The 22,418-nt window shown below is 39.3% G+C and overlaps 1 protein-coding gene across 2 annotated transcripts in view; it reads left to right on the forward strand.

Moving 5' to 3' along the window:
* Positions 1 to 20,115, forward strand: part of LOC107580320 (protein Wnt-5b) — a 79,215-nt gene extending 59,100 nt beyond the window's left edge. For both annotated transcript variants that reach the window (XM_016266050.1, XM_016266044.1), the window contains exons 2-5: positions 9,816 to 9,946; positions 10,517 to 10,764; positions 12,885 to 13,177; positions 18,749 to 20,115. In XM_016266050.1, the coding sequence (XP_016121536.1) occupies positions 9,855 to 9,946; positions 10,517 to 10,764; positions 12,885 to 13,177; positions 18,749 to 19,207 (1,092 nt within the window). In that variant the 5' untranslated portion in view covers positions 9,816 to 9,854 and the 3' untranslated portion in view covers positions 19,208 to 20,115. The remainder of the gene's footprint in view (positions 1 to 9,815; positions 9,947 to 10,516; positions 10,765 to 12,884; positions 13,178 to 18,748) is intronic.
* Positions 20,116 to 22,418: the final 2,303 nt, after the last annotated feature.

Here is a 22,418-nt window from a genome sequence, read left to right on the forward strand (position 1 = left end):
ATAAAATAATTTTTTCTAAATTATTTTAGAAATGTTATAATTATTTGATCAGAATTAATATTAAATATTTGTATAATTTTTGTTTCAGGCTTTGAAATAAGAATATCAACAGAGAAAAAATGGGTTTGTAATTTACATCATTAGTGAAGAATACTTTTGCAAGACTGCATATCTGTGTGCGTTTATTCCTGTTTATTTTTGGTTCATCTCGCCATAGCTGTCAGAGAGTATCTCTTTTAGAGAGTGTTGATTGTGGAGAAAGCCAAGCTGTTTGTCTCAGTGCTGGGACTCAGAGACAGCCGTCTGCTGACAGCGCACCGAGCAGCTGTGCTGCCCTCATAATAACAATAATGAAAACCTAAATAATTGATACATTCTCGCAGAAATGCATTGTTTGCATTTGAATTAAACATTACAAGAAGGTGTATTGTGTTTGATAGAGGAAACAGAAGTTTTAAACATTTAGGGCTGGAAACACAGAACTTGAAAGCAGGGATTAGTCCGCCGCTGATGTGCTGACCTTCAAGTCTGGTCTGGTTTGTTCTCCTTCTCTTCCTGCATGTTCCATTTTTGCCCATCTCCCATTCTGTGTCTCTCCTTTCCACCTCTCTTGCCCCCTCCCACCCTGTTGCTGTTCCTCTCATCCACTTCAGGAAAGTGGGCTGCGCTTGCGTCCCAAGGGGTTGATCCGATACAGGTCAGGTTAATCAATCCAGGGGGAGTGAGAGGCAGTGCTGGGAGTTTTAATCAGGCCGAGACTGTGGAGACTCCGACCTCTCCACCCTCCAGCTGCCTGCTTCAAGCCAGCGTGTTTATATGTGTGGTCACGTTTGAGGACTTGTCCTCTTTCCTCTCCCTCGGCATGTGTGCTCATGTATAAGCAGTGCTGCAGAGCATTTCTGTACCTCCATCTATCTGTTCACAAAACCGCTTTTTTGGCGTAAGTTTGATTAACTAGGGTTCCTGCACGGGATTTCTAAATTACATAAAATGTCCAGCTATTTGCTTTGTTTTCCTATTGTTTGCATACATGCTGAAGGTAAAGACTGAAAAGTAGTTTGACCAAGCGAGCAGGCATTGTGCATAATTGACCAATGGTGGTGTGCGAGAAGGTGGGATCTACAGAGAACAGCCAAAGCATTGGAAATATGCATACATGTAATATATGAGGACTTTGGAGAACATGTCAATAGGGAAAAAAAGCCAAAACCCAGACATTTTAGGCAATTTAGAAATCCCAGCCAGGACATGTCCAGGAAAAGAGGACGTCACCCTAGATTTTTCTTGTATTTATTTATTTACATAGTAAATACGAATATAAAAATAAATAAATAAAACCATACAAGAAAATATTCATCTACATCTTGCAACTTAAATCAGTTGAATAACTATTATATCAGTTATCTTTTTCACTATCTTTATGAGTTAGTGGCTGGGGAAAGGGAGGAGAGGAGGAGGATCGGACTCTCTAGGGCAGCACAGGAGGACTGGCAGCCAGCGGCCTGTCATTGTGCCAGGACTGAAGTGGGCACTGTGCCCAGGCTGGCAGCGGCCTCTAGGCTGCCTGAGGAGAGAATGAGCTCCCCTATACTCTACTCAGATAAGAGTGAGAGACATAGAGCGAAAGAAAAGGAGATGAAGAAAGCAGCATCATATACGAAACTGGTCTGTATACTCAGACTCGAGACCGATTCATCCAGTGTCAGATGAGCAGAGTGCATCCATTGACTTGTTTGACCCCAAAAACAGGATCAAGCCTTTTAGTTGGCAAGCTTTTTACCATTTAATCAATGCCTTTTCACCCAATGCATCTGACAATATTCTAATTGTGACTGTTGGATCCTGGGGTTAAGTGCGTTGCTCAAAAGCACAGTAATGAGTAAGCAGGACTGTGGGTGCAGTCACTTGAATCACAGTCCTGAATCACATATCTCTCACAAGCAATCTTATGATTAGATATGGGATGTAACATGTTTTTTTAGTAGTACTTAATATGGTAAAACCTCTAGTGTAATCTTGCTGTTTTGATCAAAGATGGATGTAGATCATCAGTGAGTATGTTTGTTTACGCAATTTAATCGATTGTGCCTTAGTAAGGCATGCTAAGCCATGCTTGTGAGAATTTATCAGGAAAACGTCATAAGCGGTTTACGCAAAACCAAACTGGATTTTTGCTTTGGATGCAAAGACCACATTTGGTCACTGTATTCAATCTGACTATGTATTTTATATTCTAATGGAAAGAAATACCCAGTCATTTTCAAATGTATCTAATGTAAACATGGTTTTCTTGTGATGTTGTTTTATTACTTTGCATGTAAACCTGTAAAACGTGGGTTTTTAATGAGCTGATTTTTGATCAGCGATCAGTGAGTGCGCTGACATGCATGATGTTGCACTGATTATGCTTAATAAGCTGACAGCATGTAAGGTCATGTACATGCCTAAAAATGTGTGCTTTCATGAGGGAAAGGTCATAAAGGGTGTAAGCAGAACTCGATCACAGTTAGATTTTTGCCCATTACATACATAGGTCTTAGCTTATTCATTGTAAACCATGAATATTCATTGTTATGTAAGCCTGTTTCCGCCACAGAATTTAAAAAAAAAAGGTAATTGCAAGGTAAAAAGGTTATTTTTCTCTTGCAATTCTGAGTTTATCTCACAGTTTAGACTTTGTTTCTTAGAAACACAGAATTGAGATATGTGAAATATAAGTGAACTATATACTCGGAATTCTGACTTTTTTCCTTGCAATTTCGTGTTTATATTTTATAGTTTATATCTAGAAACTTTGACTTTCACAGAATTCTGAGTTTACATCTCACAGTTCTGACGTTTTCCTCTGAATTCGGAGTTTACATCTCACGATTGCATTATGTCTCACAATTATGATTTTCTTCTTATAATTGCAAGAACAAAAGGTCAGTATTTTGACATATAAACTCAGAAATGCAAGAAAAAAAGTCATAATTGTGAAATAAAGTTGCAGTTACCTTTTTTTATTCTTTTTTTTTCATGGTGGAAACAGACTTCCATAAATTGTTGCTATATAATAACTGATGCAAAAACAGAGTTGTTTTTTATTATTGATTTGCATCTAAACCCTTAAAGTGTTTTTTGAAGAGCTGATTTTTTATAGTATTTTTTTATCTTAAAAGTTTATTTTTTAAAATATCACATAAACATGTTTTTCCATTGTCAGGTTTTTTATAATCAGTTATTTATGTAAAAGCATTTGATGCTTATTTCAGTTTGTGTTTGCTGAAAGAACAAGAATATGACCCAAACTCCTCCAGTACCATCACTCCATCACCGCCCTGGGGGGACTTACCCTAGACCCGTCCCGGGTGAGGAGCGGCTGTCAGGGCGCCCTCTCCCACTCCCACCATCCCGTCAGGAACCTGGCAGGCACATGGTCTCTCCAACAGCTACAGGCCCCTGACTGCTGTGTCCATCTATTTATTAGGGAATAAAGTAGCTCTAACAGCCCCTGTGCTTTTATAGCAGGATCCCTGCTGGCTCGCCACACTACACCAAGTCCTATCAGACTTCTTACTGGGAACAAATTGACAGAGAGGAAGGAGGAAGGAGAGAGTGAGAGGGGCCGCGTGCGTCATAGAAGAGAGAGAGTGACTGATGTGTGGCCAGTTTGGCCTGTGTCTGGTTTCCTGAGCAGTCAGTGCAGAAAGCCATATGGGCTCGGAGGAGAGAGAGAGACATGGGTTCACTTTCACAACGAGAGCAGCGTGCATGAGTCATCTTCCAGCTTTAGAGAGGAAAATGTGGCACAGAAGCTGCATCTGAAGCAGCTTATTTGCCCTTAAAACGTGCCTTTACTGAGGCAGATTAATATATTTAGAAAAAATAATGTTATGAAATTAATGTTTTGAATATAAAAGTATGGATATAGAAACATATTAATAAAAATATGAGGAAAAGTATGATTAAAATTAAAATAAAATATTAATAAAGATTAAATGAAATATAATCTAAATAGTAATAAATAATAAATATGAAAATAATATATTAAATATAATTAAATAATAATTAAATAATATATAAAATAGACAGAAAAAATATATAGATATATATAGAACGTTCAATGCCTCATTCTTACATCACCAAGTTGCTGTAATGTTTGTCACTAGTAGGCGTTCATATAGCTGTGTCACCAGAGCTTTTAAAAATCTGATTGGATTATTACAAGTAAAAATAATATCATTCTAATTTGACATAGGCTCTGTCTTGCTGATAAAAATGAACATTCTAGAGGGAAAATTGTTGTGTTAAAATATGCAGTAGTACATAATGCATCATATAATGCAGTGTGTTTCAAACTGTGGTCTTGGGAAAAGTTCTGAGAAATATATATATATATATATATATATATTCCTTTCTTATAATTTTTTCCCTTTTTTTATATGTTTATTTTACACCGTACATAACAGAGTCCTAAGTGGAGTTACAGGAAGAGAAAGAAACAGAGTGTGAGGGAACGGCTGGAATAGAGTGAATGAATAACAGGAGAGGGAGCGCAACAGGAGGAGGAACAGGGGCATGAAACATCTGAGAAGCAGGTGTAGGAAAAGGAAATAAATGCAAAATGGCAGAAGTGAAGTAAAACAAGCTGTGGGAGAGACGATACACAGAGCAAAGGAAGTGGAAGGCGAGAGGTGAAGGGCAGAAAGGAGACAGAAAGATTGTGGAACGGGCTAAAGGAGAAAGAAGAGGGAAAATGATGGAATTTCAAGAGCGTGCAGTGGGAACGTCAGGAAAATGTCTTGGAGTGAAAATGAGCTACGTGGGTTGGGAGTGATGGAGTTGACAGTAAAAGAGAGCATGAGCAGTGAGAGGCATTGTGTGTGTGTGTGTGTGTGTGTGTGTGCAGCCCACATGTCTTTGATTTGGGAGTCTGCCTGCTATCTGGGTTAGTCACAGGCAGCATTATGGAGAGACGTTGCAGTTTTAATGATATACAGCAGGTTGCTCGCTCAGACACCTCAGCACACAGATCTGTCAGGCTTGCCTCACCATTGATCTCCCAGCGGCTGCCGCAAAGCACCCTGGGAAACACAGCTGGACTGGTTAACCCCACCCCCAGCACGTGTAGAGCCCCCTCCCTGTCATTTCCACTGTACCCCAAACCACATGGTGATCTATGTGATGAAGAGGGGGGGCATTTACAGTACGTGTGACTCAACGGGGAAGCAGCGAGTTTTACAGACTTGTGAACACTTTGGTTATTATAAGTGCTGTGAATTCACAGCCAGAAAGCTGCTTCGCATATGTCTGTTTGATGCCGTGTGATTAAGAGCTTTCACTCTTTATTCCGTGTCTTCATTTTTCTCTGCATGCACAGAGACTGAGGCACTGGGCAGATTGTTTTGATTAGTGGCTGTTTTTATTCTAGTCGGGATCTTTGGTATGGGTGGCATCTTTTCTCTTTCAGTCTCTCTGTCTCTCTCTCGCTGGCGCCAGAGCACAGTTGTGTAACTGGAGGATCATCACAGAGTTCAAGAGCTCTCCTGAGATTTAGCCAGGTTGTCTTCATCTTTGCTCACTCACTCACACATTCACACACACACACACACACACACACACTCACACACACACACACACACACACTCTCTCACACACACACACACATAAACACACCGTCTGCTCAGCTCCAGTGTTTTCCTTGTCTTCTCTCACCTCTGTTTCTTTCTTGTTCTGTGTCAGACACTGAGCTGTTTACATAATCGCTCAAAATCAGAACCAGACCTTGAAGGGATGGTTCACCAAAAATGATAATTCTGTCAGCATTTACTTAAGCTTGTGTCATTCTTCTGTGGGACACAACAGGAGACGTAAAGCAGAATGTTCACCCTGCTATTTCATTGAAAGTGAATGGTGACTAGGCTCTTTAACAATAGCAGATGGAGTCATACCATAGCTTTGTGTGCGAAACAAACCCAAAATGAACTCTCAAAGCTTATTTGTGCAGTTTGAATGTGCACATTTGGGCAATAATGTGGTCGTATTTGGTCAAAAATTTCGTCTTCTCATACACTCTTTAAAAATAAAGATCCTGTATTGGTATTCATTGGCAACAAAATCACCCTCAAAGCTTATTTGGTCAATTGTGTGGTTAAATTTGCTCAAAAATTTGGTCTTCTCCTCAAATAGTCTTAAAAAGGACGGTTTGTTTTTTTCTGGCATCTATGGTTTCATTAAGAACCTTTAACATCCATGGAAACTTTCCATTCAACAGAAGGTTATTTATAGTAGAAAAGGGTTATTTGCAATATAGACGATGTGATACGATAGCTTTGTGTGAGGAACAAAACCAAAATGAGCTCTCAATGCTCAATAATGTGGTCAAATTTGTTCAAAAATTTGGTCTTCTCCTCATACACTCTTAAAAATAAATGTTCCTGTGGTTCAATGAAGAACTTTATCAGCCATGGAGCCATTCCATTCGACAAAAGGTTCTTTATAGTGGAAAATGTTTCTTTAGATTATGTAAATGTTCTTTACATTAAGAAAAAAAATTGTTCTTTTAAGAACTGAAAAGTTCTTTAGGGATCAAGAGTGGTTCTTCTGTGGCATTGCAACAAAAATCCTGTATTGGAACCTTTATTTTTAATAGTGCATATTTTTAAAATACTTTTGAAAACTTGGAAAATAGCACAAAAATCTACTTTAATGATGCTTTATGGTAATTTTGTTATCATTGGAGCTTGATGGTCCATTTTCATTGTATGGAAAGGAGCAGCGCTAACATTCTGTTAAACATCTTGTTTTGTCTTAAATAATACGGGTTAGGATGACAAGAGTGTGAGTAAACGTCGACAGAATTTTCATTGTCTAACCGATCTGCCAGCACTGGCAACCACTCTGCTGATATAAGTCGGTACAAATCTGCAAAGCCTGAATGAAGTCAGCATCCAGATTCTGAAACCCAGCAGAAGCTGGATGCTCGGATTCTATTCATGCGTGCCAGTGATGTCATCATTTACCAACCATAGCTGGCAGCGGCACAGATGGCATAGAATAGACCGACAGAGAGAGAACGTGCCCATTTAAGGTCACATTGAAATGTGTATCATTTGCACAAGTTTCAGGCTGAGTGAGTAATGTATAAGCAATGCATATGTGATATATGTAAACACACTTATCTATAAGACTCAGCTGCTTTTACAGGTTTTATTGGTCACAGTCTGAGGTGACCTCCTGGAGAGGATAGAAGTGGCTCTTAATTCAAAAGACCTCACAAGACTTGAGTAAAAATTTGTAAGCATTTTTTTCTTAGCACCTACAAAGAAAGAGCTTAATACATACTGATAAGCATGAGGCATCAGTCATGTATTACACTAGCATTGCGAAGGGTTGCGCTGCGATTGCATAGACCTCGTGAGAAAATGTAATTGCTCGTTTTACTGTCTCTGTTCATTTCTTGCTAAAGTGCACCACCATGTGATAAGATGCAGTAACAGAGTCAGGACTTTCAATTGTGAATGCAAAGTGTGCAATAGAAATGGACTGTTTTTAAATAAATAATAATAATAGTTGTTATTGTTGTTACACATTTGGTAGTTGTTGTTTTTTTAATTCAAAATGACTTGAGAAAATCTTTTAGTTTATTTAGTCAATTGCAATGTAATTTTATTTTGTGTTTTCTGATTAACAATTAACGTGATAGCTTACAGAATATAATTATTTTAAGAATTCAATCCAGTTTTCATTAGTTAAATATATTAGGTCTATTTTTGGCCTTTAGTTTCATAAACCCTTAAAAAGAAAGGTTCTTTATTGGCATCTGTGAAGAACCTTTAACATCCGGAAATCTTTCCATTCCACAAAAGGTTCTTTATAGTGAAAAAGGTTCTTTAGATTTTTTTTTTATATTCTTCACACTAGGAATTTTAAAAAAAATCTGTTCACAGAAAGGTTCTTTGGGGAACCAAATATGGTTCTTCTATGGCATTGCTGTTAAAACCCCCTTTTTGGAACCTTTATTTTTTTAAGAGTTTGTGAACTTATTTTTAAACAGTACAGTACATTTTGGTCGGTGTAATAAAGATTACAGTATGGTTTATTTTATATTATTTTATTTTTATTTTAGATTCTCAGTTTGTTGTAATTACTTAATCAGTGCACCAGGAGGAGCAAACAGCATTTACTACTAATGAATGTGAACTCAAATTAACCACTAACCACATCATGCTTAAAAATAAGCCAATCTATTAGACATTTGATTTTTTTGATACAATTTTCCTAATCATTGTCCAATAAATCCTAGTATTTGAAATTCTTATACACATTGATTTTGATATTGCATTCATAAAAACTGAAGAAACCACATGAGTACAGTAACGATACAGTAATTATAAACTCCGCATAGTGCAAAGTAAAATAATTAGAGTTTATTGCTCACTGTGCGTCAGGGTTCCAGAGTGAGGGAGGGACATGGAGACGAGCCCAGGTCTGCGATGGGAGGCGTAAAGGTGATGGTTGGGCGTGTGGATTAGAGGAGATGAAAGGGTCCGGAGAGGCCCTTTATCATGCACAGACTGCTCGGAAATTGAGTGGCGTCTCTCACACCAATTCTGACATGTCTGTAGGACGGCACTCAAAAGAGAGGTGTGGGGGTGATGCTGGAATGGCACAGGGCTCTCTACATTCAAACCTTTCCAAGAGTCTGGAGCTGTAAAACACTCATTGTATTTGCATTCCTTACACCGCACTTCTGAAGGATAGGGTGCAATGTGGCTGTTTATGTCTGCAATGTTGGTTATCAGCTGTAAATTCGTCTAAAAAGGGTGTGATGATAAAACTTTCCCCACATTATAGCACGGTTTAAGTCTTGGTTCCTGAAGTGTGAGTGGATATCTCATGCCCCAAGTGCGTTCAATGCAACTGCGACTTTTATGTGCAAAGTGATTTAGAGGGTAGCAGGAGTTGAACTGTCAAAGATCACATGCGTGGCTTTTATTCCTCATGTCAAACCGGGATTTTTTTGTTTCCCCTTTGTTCGGATTTATTGCGGTAAACTATAGAGCTAAAAAGAATGGAGATTATACGCATGTGAACTTTGATGGAAGAATGATATTTTCCAAGCCTTTAACTCTTTTATTCCATCTCCCTCTGTGAACTTTTGACTTTTTGATTTTCATAGAAATGCTCCGCGAGTATCTCAAGCTCCTCTTAATACATGCGCTATGTCGTAATTTACCATGAGTGCAAAACGCGCTCTTGCGCACCGGAGAATCAAAGCTCTGCTACGAATCGGATTCTCATCTGCTGCCCTCTTGTGTTGTTTGGCCTCCCCAAATTCCTCAGCAGTTCCTCGGCTCCCCTCGCGCTCCTCCTCCTCTCCATTGTATCCGCGTCAAAACGAAGGGGGTGCGGAGAAGTGCGAGCAGAAGGAAGGAGGGTTATGTTGTGCCATCGGAGCGCAGCGGTGTTAGTTCATATCGAGAGAACCGGCAGAGACAGAGGGGGAGAGCATTTGGACTATCACCACATAGTTGCACTTATGTCTTTTTCTTCGTTCGTTTTAACTTCCATCCATGTGCCGCTTATATCCATTACGCACCGACATCCACTTTCGTTCTGTTTTATGAAGCGGAGTTTGAAAAGAACATTCTTAACAGATGTCAGACTCCGTTAGTGCCTCAGGTCACCTAGGTGTTTTACTCACAGCTGGTGTTTAAAACTGAGCTGGGGCGAAATTGAGGGGATTCAGAGGCACTGTACTTCTTTTTTAAGTTACTAAAGGAAGCAGCTCCTCCAAGTGGATTACTATAATTTCCTAAATGTTTCCCCAGAGGAGGCTCTTCACGTTTCCATTTCTTGGACGAGAAAGGATGGATGTGAGAATGAACCAAGGACACCTACTTTTGGCAGTGACCCTCATCGTCTGCAACTCTCGGCTGCTGGTGGTCGCCACCTCATGGTGGTAAGATCAGCTCTATTTGCAAACTAATCTGAGTAACATATCTATATTTCTAAAGAATATCATATCGAGTTAAACGTGTTTGTGAAGGATGAAACAATGCATAAGAAAACTATTAGCTGAGAACAAATGTGGGGGCTTTGTCACAATATTTACCTTGAGCAACAAATGGTCAAACTGTTTGTATATAAGGGCATTCAAGGCAACATGTCCTGAGGACAACAGGTTTTTCCAACAGTTTTCAATTTGATAATAGGTTACGGACACCATTTATGCCATGCAATCTTTAACTTAATGTCACAAACAATGAATTTGCTTGAAATTAAACTGGTTCATGATTATTGCAGTGAATAACAGGTTTAGAGTTTGACTTAGTGACAAAACGATTCTTGCTACTATATTTTATTGCGTTCTCCAAAAAAAAAAACACAGCAGACTCCACATAAATATAGCCTAAAGAAGTTTTACACTATAAATAATGACTGTGTGTCATGTACGCTGTAGGTTAGTTGTGCATATTCAAGTATACACTGTTTTTGGCTGATGGTCGGTGCTTTGGTCTTACTTTCTAAGGTCATTAGCCATGAACCCCATCCAGAGACCGGAGATGTACATCATTGGGGCACAGCCTCTGTGCAGCCAACTGACGGGCCTGTCTCAGGGTCAGAGGAAGCTCTGCCAACTCTATCAGGACCATATGGTTTATATCGGAGAGGGCGCAAAGACGGGCATCAAGGAGTGTCAGTATCAGTTCAAGCAGAGGCGATGGAACTGTAGCACGGTGGACAACACATCCGTGTTCGGCCGAGTCATGCAGATAGGTGAGTCACTGTGATGATGCTTACAATGTATATGCACTCAAAACAAGCATATAAATTGATTAATTGCACAACAATAAAGCATGCAGCTTTTGAATGCGTGCCTGCTTTGATATTTCAGACCACAGTGTAATTTTGAATTAGATGGGCCTACAAATAGTTAATGTATTTTGTTCAGAGTTGTCAACTATTAATTAAGTTCTTGATTTCATGTGGCTGATGTAAATAGTCACATTACCGGCTGTTTAATTCTAGTTTGCCTATCTGAAAGATGATATCTGTCTCAAAGCTGCATAAAAATAATTTATAAAACATATATGTACATCTGCCATATTTGGTAGATATATTGTTTAAGGGTCTATTATTGTGTGTCTTTTAATGTTTTTTTTAAGACTGCTTTGTCATATGAATCATGATCACAATTCATGTGAACATAGCAGTAGTCACATTTATAAAAAATAAAGACTCTTTTTCATTTTCAGCCAACTTATTGATTCACAAGTATTTTTAGTTTAAATGGAACAATAGGCCAGTAGGCCTATTATGGTACTTTGTTTGCAACTTTTTATGGAGCAACTGGGCAATTTTAAAATGCATTAAAAATAAATAACGCATATAAATGCATACTTTTCCAAACTTTTTTGATAAATGTACTGTTTTGTTTAGTTGTGGTAGTCTACATGTAAAGTGTTAATGGTGCGTGCTCAGCATGCACTGAACAGCTCCGCGTGAGATGTAAGCGCTGTGCTCTTGACATCAGTTTTGTGATTTTCATATAACATTGTTTATTTAAAATAATGGGTGCTCTATATTAGTCTATGCATGCATGTTTGCATTCGTTCAGATCTTTTATACAGTATATTTAAATGAAGAAAGATTCCCTAGATAGTGTCAGTCTTTCATAGCCTGTAAGCAGCGTGTATAGGCTACTTAAATCGAATGCATGCTCGTTTGCGTGTCGATGTCTCACAGAAAACGGCGCTCTTTGCCACAATTGAGTGTTAGTTCCGCTCAGCAGTGAAACAAGGTGTAAGACGCGACATGCCCCCTCTCATGCCCCCCCTCCAAATTCAATAGGCGCATCTCTGGAATGCAGGTACACACCCGTTTACACGCGCCGCTTTGTGTGTTTGATGCTGTGAAACCGGCAACGAATTTTCTATCTATCTATCTATCTATCTAAACTTTACTCTACAGTATAGCTATAAAAATAAGTAATTTGATCTATATTTTTACATATTAAAAATAGAGTTGAAACTCTGACCCATAAAATCAGTTATTGTAAAATTGACAAGTGTGGAGAGAATCATTAACATTATAAGCTTCATGCTCCTGTCGTATATTTTTGTGCTTTTTAATACACAAAACAGTTACTTGTGGTCCGTCCAGTCAGGGGCAAGTTCACTTTCATTAATGCATTGAGGAAGGCCGGATCATTAAAAAGGAGTTCTCAGGGCCTGGCGTTAAAAAAACCGTTTTGTTTGACAAAATTCCTCTCATAATTACTGTGTCGCTGAGCATTGATACAAAGTGCTTATCTCTAAATATCTTTGTACCAGCACTTTTTAACATGTTTAAACAGCTTTTAAACGTTAAACGCTATTAACTGTATTGCCTGTGCTGTTGAGGTATGTGAAATCTGCATTCCAGATGGCTTAATAGATGGAGGAAAAAATCAGGTAACACATGCACAACAGATGCGAAAAAGAGCACACATTTTTATAAACCTAGCGCCTCTTTGGCAGGAAAGCTTTGTGGGTTATCATATGCCTCATATCAAGTGTACCAACACTGGAAAACCTGTCAGTTCTTTTTTTCGCGTGCATTTCAGTGTATATCCATTGAGATATACTGTATATAACAATGGAACAATGAATCAGTGCTGTCTATGTACATGCACACGTTTCTGATAATCTTATCTCTCACTGCAGGGCTTACCAAAAAGATTGTTACCATCTGTGGGGTTCTGGAAACGAGTTGTTTTACTCTTTGCCTTACTTCCTAAGTGAATAATCAAGAAAAATAGTATACTGAAGATTTGTGGATGATTTAAGAAAGTGATTTGCAGCCGGTGGAATGTTGTCTGTGTCCTAATTATGTGTTTGTGTGTGTGTCTTCTGCAGGCAGCAGAGAAACAGCTTTTACTTACGCCATCAGCGCAGCGGGTGTTGTGAATGCAGTGAGTCGGGCGTGCCGTGAGGGTGAGCTTTCCACCTGCGGCTGCAGCCGAGCGGCTCGTCCCAAAGACCTCCCGAGAGACTGGCTATGGGGCGGCTGTGGGGACAATGTCAACTATGGCTACCGTTTCGCGCGGGAGTTTGTTGACGCCCGTGAACGAGAGAAAAACTACCCGCGTGGATCTGTCGAACATGCACGCACGCTTATGAACCTACAGAACAATGAAGCCGGGAGAATGGTGAGGAAATAAACACACACGTCAGTCAATGATCTACTGATAGATGGAAATGATTGGATAGTAAACAAGCATCTCCACAGTATATCTGTGGGCATTAAATCAACCATGATCCACCTAATTTAATTTTGTGCAAGAGTCTACAGTGCATTGGTTTGGTTAAGGTGTGTTTCTTCAGTGTGTAGGGAATGAATCACAACTTTTGCAACCTCTATTGTGATATTGAGAAATAAGAGCCCAGATGTACACTTAAACGGATAAACACAGCTTTAGATATGTTTGTGTGTGAATAAACCGAAGGCAGCCCTTATGTCTCCTGCAGATCACCACAAACACAATAACAAACACAGTTACCTCATCCTCCTCTGTTGTTGAGTGAATGTGTTTGCTTAGCAATGCTTTGGCTCCACAATTGTAATTACTGTTAGAAGTTAGCTAAATCTGACAAAATTTTCCTTTGCAGATGTTCTCAAAGGTAAAATGATTCATCATTTTTAAGGGTTAGTGTGTGGCCTGTAGTAATTATATTGAACTTTTAGGGGATGTGCAGTAACATATTTTCACAGCTGACTGGTCAGTGATTTGCCTGAACAACTAGTTAGTTAATTTGTCTTAAGGAAGCCCTTTATAGTTAAGATCCATTCACATTTGCCATTGTTTGGTGAGTTTTCGCAGGTTAAATCCAGGCAGTTTAATAGGAATCCATGCGATTGGGAATTTTATGAGATTTCCTCAAATCTCATCAAATTCATTAAGATTGTTGACCTACAAAAAGCTGCTTGATTCACCTGACTCTGATTAGATGTGTTACTTTTCATAAGACAAAATCAGCTAGACCAAGTGTAACAGAATGGAAATGAATGGAGGGTTCTGAAGGCACATTTTTATCTTGATGGAAATAGATCTTAAAAACGTAATCCTTGTGGCAGGACACTCAAAAACAGCGTGAGAAATGATGCAATGGCCGAAGACATCCGTCTCGCCGTGTTTTAAAGTTGATAAATTTCAAGTTGTTTTTTTCCCCCAACAATTTCAATGTTTTGTTTCCCAAAGAATGCAAACTGATAAAAGTTGCTTTGGATAAAAGGCTTAGATGTAAGTAAAACTGGCTGTCTAGCAGCATGCACACATCTGGAAAAAAGCTTGTTTACCTGATTAGTCGGTTGTTGGATGATTAGTCAGTCATCAAGACTTTAACTTTGGGTTTATATAAAAATAACTGTAGTCTGTGGCATCTCTTCATATAGATTACAGGCTAGGGAGAGAGCTAATTTAATGGAAGTGACCAAATGGCGCCCATGCAAAGGCTAGCACCCTTGGAGTCTGCTGGGGGTCAGGAAGTCAAAGCGCCACCAGGGATGATGGGACTGCTAAACCATTCCATGTTTCAGTCATTCAGCATGTAGCTCAGATTGCCATCCAATCTTCCTTTGATTAATTTAATGGAGTAGTCAATGCCAGAACAAATTTTTTTTTGTGTGTGTGTGTGTGTTTTTTTTTATAAGGTGATGTGTGGTAAATATGTTTAGTCAGGAACACTCTGACACTGCACATTTTCTTGTTGAACGACTTCTCGCTGTTTTATAGAACAGCTATTTGGTGGAGGGATTATTGGAGCATTTCCAACTATGTGAGTGTGTGTGTCTGGCTCCAACAAACTCTGGCCCCCCTGCCACGTTCAGGTGGGCATAAAACCCTCTCATAGAACGCACTGCAGAATGTCACCACATCCTGCCAAAACACGCCATCAAGCTGGAATGCGTTCCTCCATTCCTTTGCGAGTCCCATGCTTTGTTATACCACCCCAGTCCCATCCTCTTTCCCCTCAGTTATTTGAGTGCTTTTAAAACGAAGCGGCCTCGTAAAAAGTCCATTTGCCTGCCGATGTGGGTGCTTGTCGTGCGCAGAGCTCAGCCGCATATGTTTGTCTTAGAGAAGATGAGTGTATTTAAAGTGTTTACAGAAGAGAGGGCCTCTTTTCTGGAGTTATGAGATGATCCCTGGCTTTTCTCCTGGAGGTTCCCAGAGGTGAGGAGGTCAAGATCTGGATGGGTTCTGTACATGAATGAGGGCGAGATTATATCTCGACCACCCTCAAATGAATCCTTTCTGTTCTTTTTTGAGTTATTGGCACCTGCTTTTTTGGTGGAGGTGGATTTGAAGGTGTGGTGTGACCCTCGAGATTCCCGCCTCCCTGGCGTTCCCTTTCTGCAGGGCCTGTTTGCCGGAGATTTGTCTTGCTTGGAAAGGCTTAGTCTTGGTGGGCTTTTGTGGAGGCGACAGAAGCGTATCGGATGCGCCTCGGTGTGGAGTCGGGGCAGGTGGGGGGATGGAAGGGTATAGTGAAAGATGGTGCGTGTGGTTCCAGCCCTGTGGGTCACAAAGGCCTGTGACCCAGACTGTACCCAGAGAGGAGGCCTACACCCTTTATAAAGATCACCTGCTTCTGTGTGTCTTTCATTCTAAATCAACTGCAACGGAGATAAACACACACACGCCTTAATCTAAAGCAATTTATTACTCACTCACACACACATGTAGGCGTAACGCATTTTAATACACTGGTAAGGCTTTCGGTCTCCCTCATTCAGTGAATTTATCTGCATTACTAATGTTTGAATGCTTTTGTATTCACAGACACGCATGTTTACTTAGCTATCTAAATGAAGATGTACCATATTCTTCTCTTGTTTTTTACCTATGCAACCAGTCTAGAGTGATGTTTCTTATGATCTTATTAAACTTATGATCTGAAAACATATTATTAAGTGACTGAAATTGGTTTGCTGACAAATAGGATTGGAATAAAATGAAGTTATTTACAAAACTACACAAAAACAGATGAGTTTAGACTGAATAGTGAAGGAAAAGCAGCTAACAAGTGTCCTGCATACATGGGAACTTCTTCAAGACTGTTTAAGAAGCTGAAATTTAAACTAAACTAAACTAAAATAAAAAATAATCAACTAGCAACAGCAAACACCAGTTATGTACATTGTAAACAAATCATAACAAAATTATGCTTAATAACTGTAAAAGAATGATAGTTTATTTTTTCAAAGTTATACATAAAACAGGGATAATTGGGTGTTTTACTAGAAAGTTTTATTTCAGTCTTTCTACTTAAAAATTTCACGTTGAATTCAATTATTTGTGAAATGTTCTAGCAATTACTGAGTAAATCCTACTTTTTTATAGTGTAAAGACTATAAATTAATGGATAAACATAAAAAAGTTAAAGTAAAATTAATAAGCAAATAAGTAAAATTTGCTTGATAATTAAATGGTAAATTATTAATAATTTTTACCTCTGAGGACAGTATTGCAACATCTCATTACCACAGATACATTGTTGTGGCCTTGAAAACTGCTACATTTTCTTAGCATAGCTCAGAGAGATTTCTGTTGGTTTACTTTAGATTCTTTTTCCCGTCCCGCATCTCTTATCTCTACACCTCCAGGGATGGTTGTTTGCCGTCTCCACACTCCGCCCCGACCCCGCCCAGCAGCCGACCCTGACCCTGTCTGAGCGTGCTCCATTGTGCACAGCACCGCATGTGTGTCCCTTCCACGCACCGAAGAGCCTGTCTATCCATCACACCTTGGTCACTTGGGGCAAAAAGAGAATAAAGAGAGAAAAGGGGGGGCACGAAAAGGAGATAGATGAAAGTGAGGATGAATAAAAGAGCGAAATGGCAGCTTTTATGTGAACACAGTTTCAGTTGGGCGCACATGTTGCATAGAAATGCTCAAAAACTCTTTTGTGTGAAATCATTTGGATGAGGTAGCAGAACTGCCGCTTGACACGCAAGATTGTAAAAAGCCGAGAATGGCTTGCGTGATGTGGGAATGTGTGTGTGTGTTGTTTTGGATTGCAGACAGGTATGCAGGTAGGGCTGGTGATGACAGAGACTTGAAAGGTGTTGGAACTCCCCTTAATGTCTGTGTGCGAGCAGGTAAAATTGAGGGGGCTTAAACAGCTGCCAGCGGAGGGGGGTTGAAGAGTCGTGGCAGGGCAGCACATCCTCAAGAGACGACCGTTAAATGTTCTCACGTGAGGTGTTAAAGGGAGGAGCACTGCCTGGGCTTAAATGACAGAGAAACAGAAAATGACAGAGAAACAGTGTTCCCTCGTTCGGGACACTAAACAGACACAAAAGACACAGCAAACAAGACACGTCACAAGCCAGGGCGGAAATAGCCACGCTGGCCACCCAAACTTGATTGAGCCCAGACGTTGTACTCATTTGCTTGTTTCTGTGTTTGTCGGTGAGATGCGACACATTCGGTACACCCCGTTGTGGGCGGTTAATGAAAAGTAATAGTCTGTTAATGTTACATGTTAAATCATTAAAAAGGAAAGGGACGAACGCCGTTAGTTTAGTACGACAATATGTCGAGCGCTTCTTTATTGATTCAGCTGGGGGTTTCATTGAATTTAATCAGCAGGAAGTCTGCTGTCAGTAGTCTCGGGGCTCTCTGTGTGTTCTAGAACAGAATGACTATTCATCCCATTGTTCTCCAAATGCTCTCACTGCGGCTCTCTGTTTGTAAAGGGACCGTAAACTCAAAGGCCTCAGGAAGCCCCACCAGGTTCAAACGGACTGGTGCATTGAACAAATTTAGCCTCTAGAGGGCACCGTTGTTCCATCAAGATTTAGTTTGCAGCTGTTTATAGTACTACTGTTGTGCTACCTAAAGAAAATTATTTCATTAAATTAAAAAAACACAAAAAAAATTGTGGTTGCCAACAATAGCAATAAAGCTATGTAGTTGCTTGGTTGTTCCAGATGATTGCTTCCAATCATGTAAAAAAGTAAAAGTAATAGCTCAACTCTAATTATTCACAGTTTCTCTCACTGTCCTATATATATATATATATGTGTGTGTGTGTAAATTTACGTTTATTAATGTTTTGTTTATTACAAATATTTATTATTTATTTCTCACTCATCTACTTTTAAAAATATGTATTTAAGTTTACATTTCTATTTTTCTTGTTTAATATTTATTTTAAAATGTTTACAAAAATATTATTTATCATAATGTTCATTATTTCATACATCAAAAATGTTCCCCCTTATTTTCATATAGTTTTTAAGTTTTCTTTGCAAAGAAAAAAAATTACACTGGAAACAAGAGACATAAATTCATCAACAATTGTTTTGGTGGGAATTATGACATATATTGCAAAATATTATTGACTAGTTTATAATTTTTTGCCTTTTCCTACTGATACTTCCAAACTAGCTTTCTTACAGTTTAGACAATATCTACAGTAGCCAGTTTGATCATTTTACCATAACTAGATTAAGAAGTTGAAATAATAAAAAGGCAGGATTTGGGCAATATTTATTTCTTTAGTGCTTATTTGTGTAACTAAAACAATATTACAATATAAAAACAATCTGTTAAAGCTTATTTAGTCCTGTTATGAAAAGTTTTGGTATTTGTGCCTTTGTGTTGATCATGCTGGGAAAACAAATGATGCTTCAACTGTTGCTGATTGTTGTTTTCAAGTAATATTGTCATGAAACATTCTATCAACACTTCTAATTCGTTCTCTACTCACAGGCAGTGTACAACCTGGCCAATGTTGCATGCAAGTGTCACGGAGTCTCCGGCTCGTGCAGCCTGAAAACCTGTTGGCTCCAGCTGGCTGACTTCCGTCGTGTGGGAGAGTTCCTGAAAGAGAAATACGACAGCGGCGCCGCCATGCGCATCAACCGACGAGGCAAGCTGGAGCTGGTCAACAACCGCTTTAACCCCCCGACGAGTGAGGACCTGGTGTACATCGACCCCAGCCCAGACTACTGCCTGCGTAACGAGACCACCGGCTCTCTGGGCACCCAGGGGCGCCTGTGCAACAAGACCTCAGAGGGCATGGACGGCTGCGAGCTCATGTGCTGCGGTCGTGGTTATGACCAGTTCAAGACCTACAAACACGAGCGCTGCCACTGCAAGTTCCACTGGTGCTGCTACGTCAAGTGCAAGCGCTGCACGTCGCTCGTAGACCAGTTTGTGTGCAAGTAGCAGCCTAGGGACGGGACCGACACCCTGGAGAGGCACTGAGCAATTAGCGGGAGAAAAACGGGACCCTTAACGGACCCAGAGGGGGAACTTAGAGATAATTAAATGTAAAATGATATATTAAATAGCAACAAATTAAAGTATATAAATAATTGTACGTGTGCCATTGATAGTAATTTAATGACCTTTTCTGACTCAAGAATCAAAAGTTGGACGTCATTGATGAAAAGGAGGCACCGGTGGGATGTATTCTGGCTCAAGCTGTTGTTCTCTTGATGTTTGAATCCAGAGAGGCACAAACTCTTTGCTTAGTTCTAAAAAGAAGAGCCTACAAACTCTTCAGAGACTCTAAAAAGGTAGAGAATGCAGAAAGAGGATGGAGAACAACGGCTCATCGCCCATCGCCTTTTCCAGACCTTCGGTCCGCCGCTGATTCACCTCCACAAACACACTCCACCTTGCCGATATCAGAGCTCTTAAGAACCTTGAGTCAGAGAATTGTGGAATTATTGGACATGTGTTCCATGATGTCATAAATATCCTTGAGATATGACAAGAACAGAATGCTGCCTGTTACCTGTCACACAAGCATTTCTGCTAATAAACCTGGAGAGACGTGTGAAAGATGAAACCATGAATGAGTAGGAATGTTTTTACCTGAATTGGATTAACACACACACAACTCCTTTTATTCTTCCAAAATCATTTGATTTGTATCCTTTGTATAGGCTTTCAAAAGTCTGTAATGAACCTTTGATGCATTTCAGGGGCTTCCGTACATCATATCTTGGAATTACATCTAATCTAGAGCAGAGAATATTGTGTTGGTTCTGTCACTGTCTTTGTCATTGTTGGTTGAAACAGTTCAAAGCCTCACGTTAATGAATGTGTGTCTGGTAAATGAAAATAGGGGGGAAAAATCAAGGCTACATAAGGACTGCAAAAACTATTATTGTAACCAAATACTAGTGGTTCAGATTATATTTTTATTAATTCTTTCTCATTTTATACATAATATCTATTGTTCTGATTACTATTTTTTGATAAAGAAGCTTTTAACTGGGGATTTATTTGCTAGCAGAGAAGATATTACTGGCCACTGGATGGAAGGGGCGATCATAGCCGAACTCTCCCACTGTCAGGCCGCGGAACAAGACAATAAGATCTTTTGTTCATTCATGAGTGTTTTGGAGGAAAACTACACTTGTAAATAACAGTCAGTCAGTCATATATGCCATTAACACTTACAATCTCTTTGACATGTCACTCCACAGTTTGTTTGCTGCCCTGTGATCATATGCTTGTTGTGTGTATTCCCCCTCATTCAAACCAGTAATATTAAAAATATGAATAGTGATTATTATTACCTACTTTGCTGCTTTACTTTTGTTTAACACTCTGTGTTTGTTCATGTTTCTTTGTGGAATGACTTCATCACATTTATGACCAGGGTTATAGATTGCATAAAGTTATATGTGATATGTGCATAAGTCATTAAAATGCTGCTCATATGATCTATTCTATTGATACGGTCAAGCATTTTTGGTATCATGCATTATCTATGTGTTGTAAATGAAATATATTGTAACCTTTACACTCACTCGATATTTTTCATATAGGCAGTGATCACGTGATTAGTTCAAGTAGTGCCATATTTAATTTCTTTGACAGTAATGAAAATGAGGCTGTGAGGGATAATGGATTGTACTGCCATTTAACAGCATACTGATTATTCAGCTGATGAAACATCAGTTTTAAAAGTTGTGAAAGTGATGTGATCTAGGACCTTTATACAGTGTGTGCCTTTGTAAAGACTCTGAGTCTATCCATCACAGCTTTGTTTTCAATATGGTCTATGTTGCTCAACTTGTGTTTTTTTGGAGAAGTTGCAGGGTGGGGTGGCCTTGCTTTTCTTTATACCTAACCAAACACAAACATCTCAATTCAGATTCCAGTTCCTTGGTTCACACCCTCTTTTTCACTGATCCGGACTAGTTTCACTGATGCCAATTGTCTACAGTTCCCATCGCATTATTAGTAGATCAGCTCACTGGTATTGTTATGCAATTAGTAGACACTGGCACAAACTGTACTGTGTGAACCGCATGCAGGTTGGGAGAGTTTTAAATGAATACTTAATGAAAGTATTGACAGGTCTTTCTGCATGCCCTCCTCTAACATCTGTTTTGCAAATAGGTGAGTGACTTTTTTTGGGGGGATGGTTATCAGCCTCATTTAATGTTGGGCCAGAACACAGAGGCTTATGTTCCACTTGTCTGGATTCGAATGGTCAAATGACCATGACCTGAGCTGGTTTAGACTGGAAATTCTCCAGAAAGCTCATATAGGCGAAAACACAACAGGAAACATATAACCACATACAGCCAGAGACCGCTATCGAAACCAGCGCTTACATTTTGCATTTTTCCTGCTTCGTTGGACTGAATAAATATGAATTTTAGATGTCCTGAATGTGGTGTAACCTACATACTCGCCTTCATACAGACTTAAGTCTTGATTAGTGATAATGGTCAAAGCCTAGGTATAATTTCTCTGTAAAGATCATGGTAAATTTTCTCTTTAATCTTTGTCATCGGTTACGTCATTTGTAAATCAAGTAGGCTACTTTCCAACATTGCACAACTAAAGCTGTTAGCATTGATATCATATTTGAATAACTGATAGGGAGGGATATCACTGCATATCCCCACTTTCTGTAATGCAAATATTTGAATCTGTGTAATAGATTGCACAAAATCATAGCCTTCAAATCAATTCATTCACAGTCCCATGACAGCATGGTTGTTATCATTATATGCATTGGGGGACTCAGTGTCTATTCACAATAGCAGTCGATCAACATGGGTTGTTAAATGATAGATTCGTAAACTTTTTACATTTGCCCCCTCTTAATCTGATCAATATTTGGTTGCATCTTTATATGGCAATATCCTAAAGGTTCTGAGTAATGTTTTTTACTAAATGAACATAAGTAATTAAAATAGTTCATATTTAAACATAAAATAACATTATATATATAAATATACTGCGCCTGTGAACAGAAAACATGAATCCCACAAACAAGTCAACCGCGGACTACAAATCCCGTCAAACCCGTTATCCTGGAACTCGATCACGTGACCTATCCGCGCATTCTGATTGGCCACACTGCCCTCACGCGAGGGGCGTCACACTGATACTCAACGATATCCAG

Source organism: Sinocyclocheilus grahami, unplaced genomic scaffold (genome assembly GCF_001515645.1).
Source record: "Sinocyclocheilus grahami isolate Dianchi unplaced genomic scaffold, SAMN03320097.WGS_v1.1 scaffold33.1, whole genome shotgun sequence".
NCBI classification, from domain to species: Eukaryota; Metazoa; Chordata; class Actinopteri; order Cypriniformes; family Cyprinidae; genus Sinocyclocheilus; species Sinocyclocheilus grahami.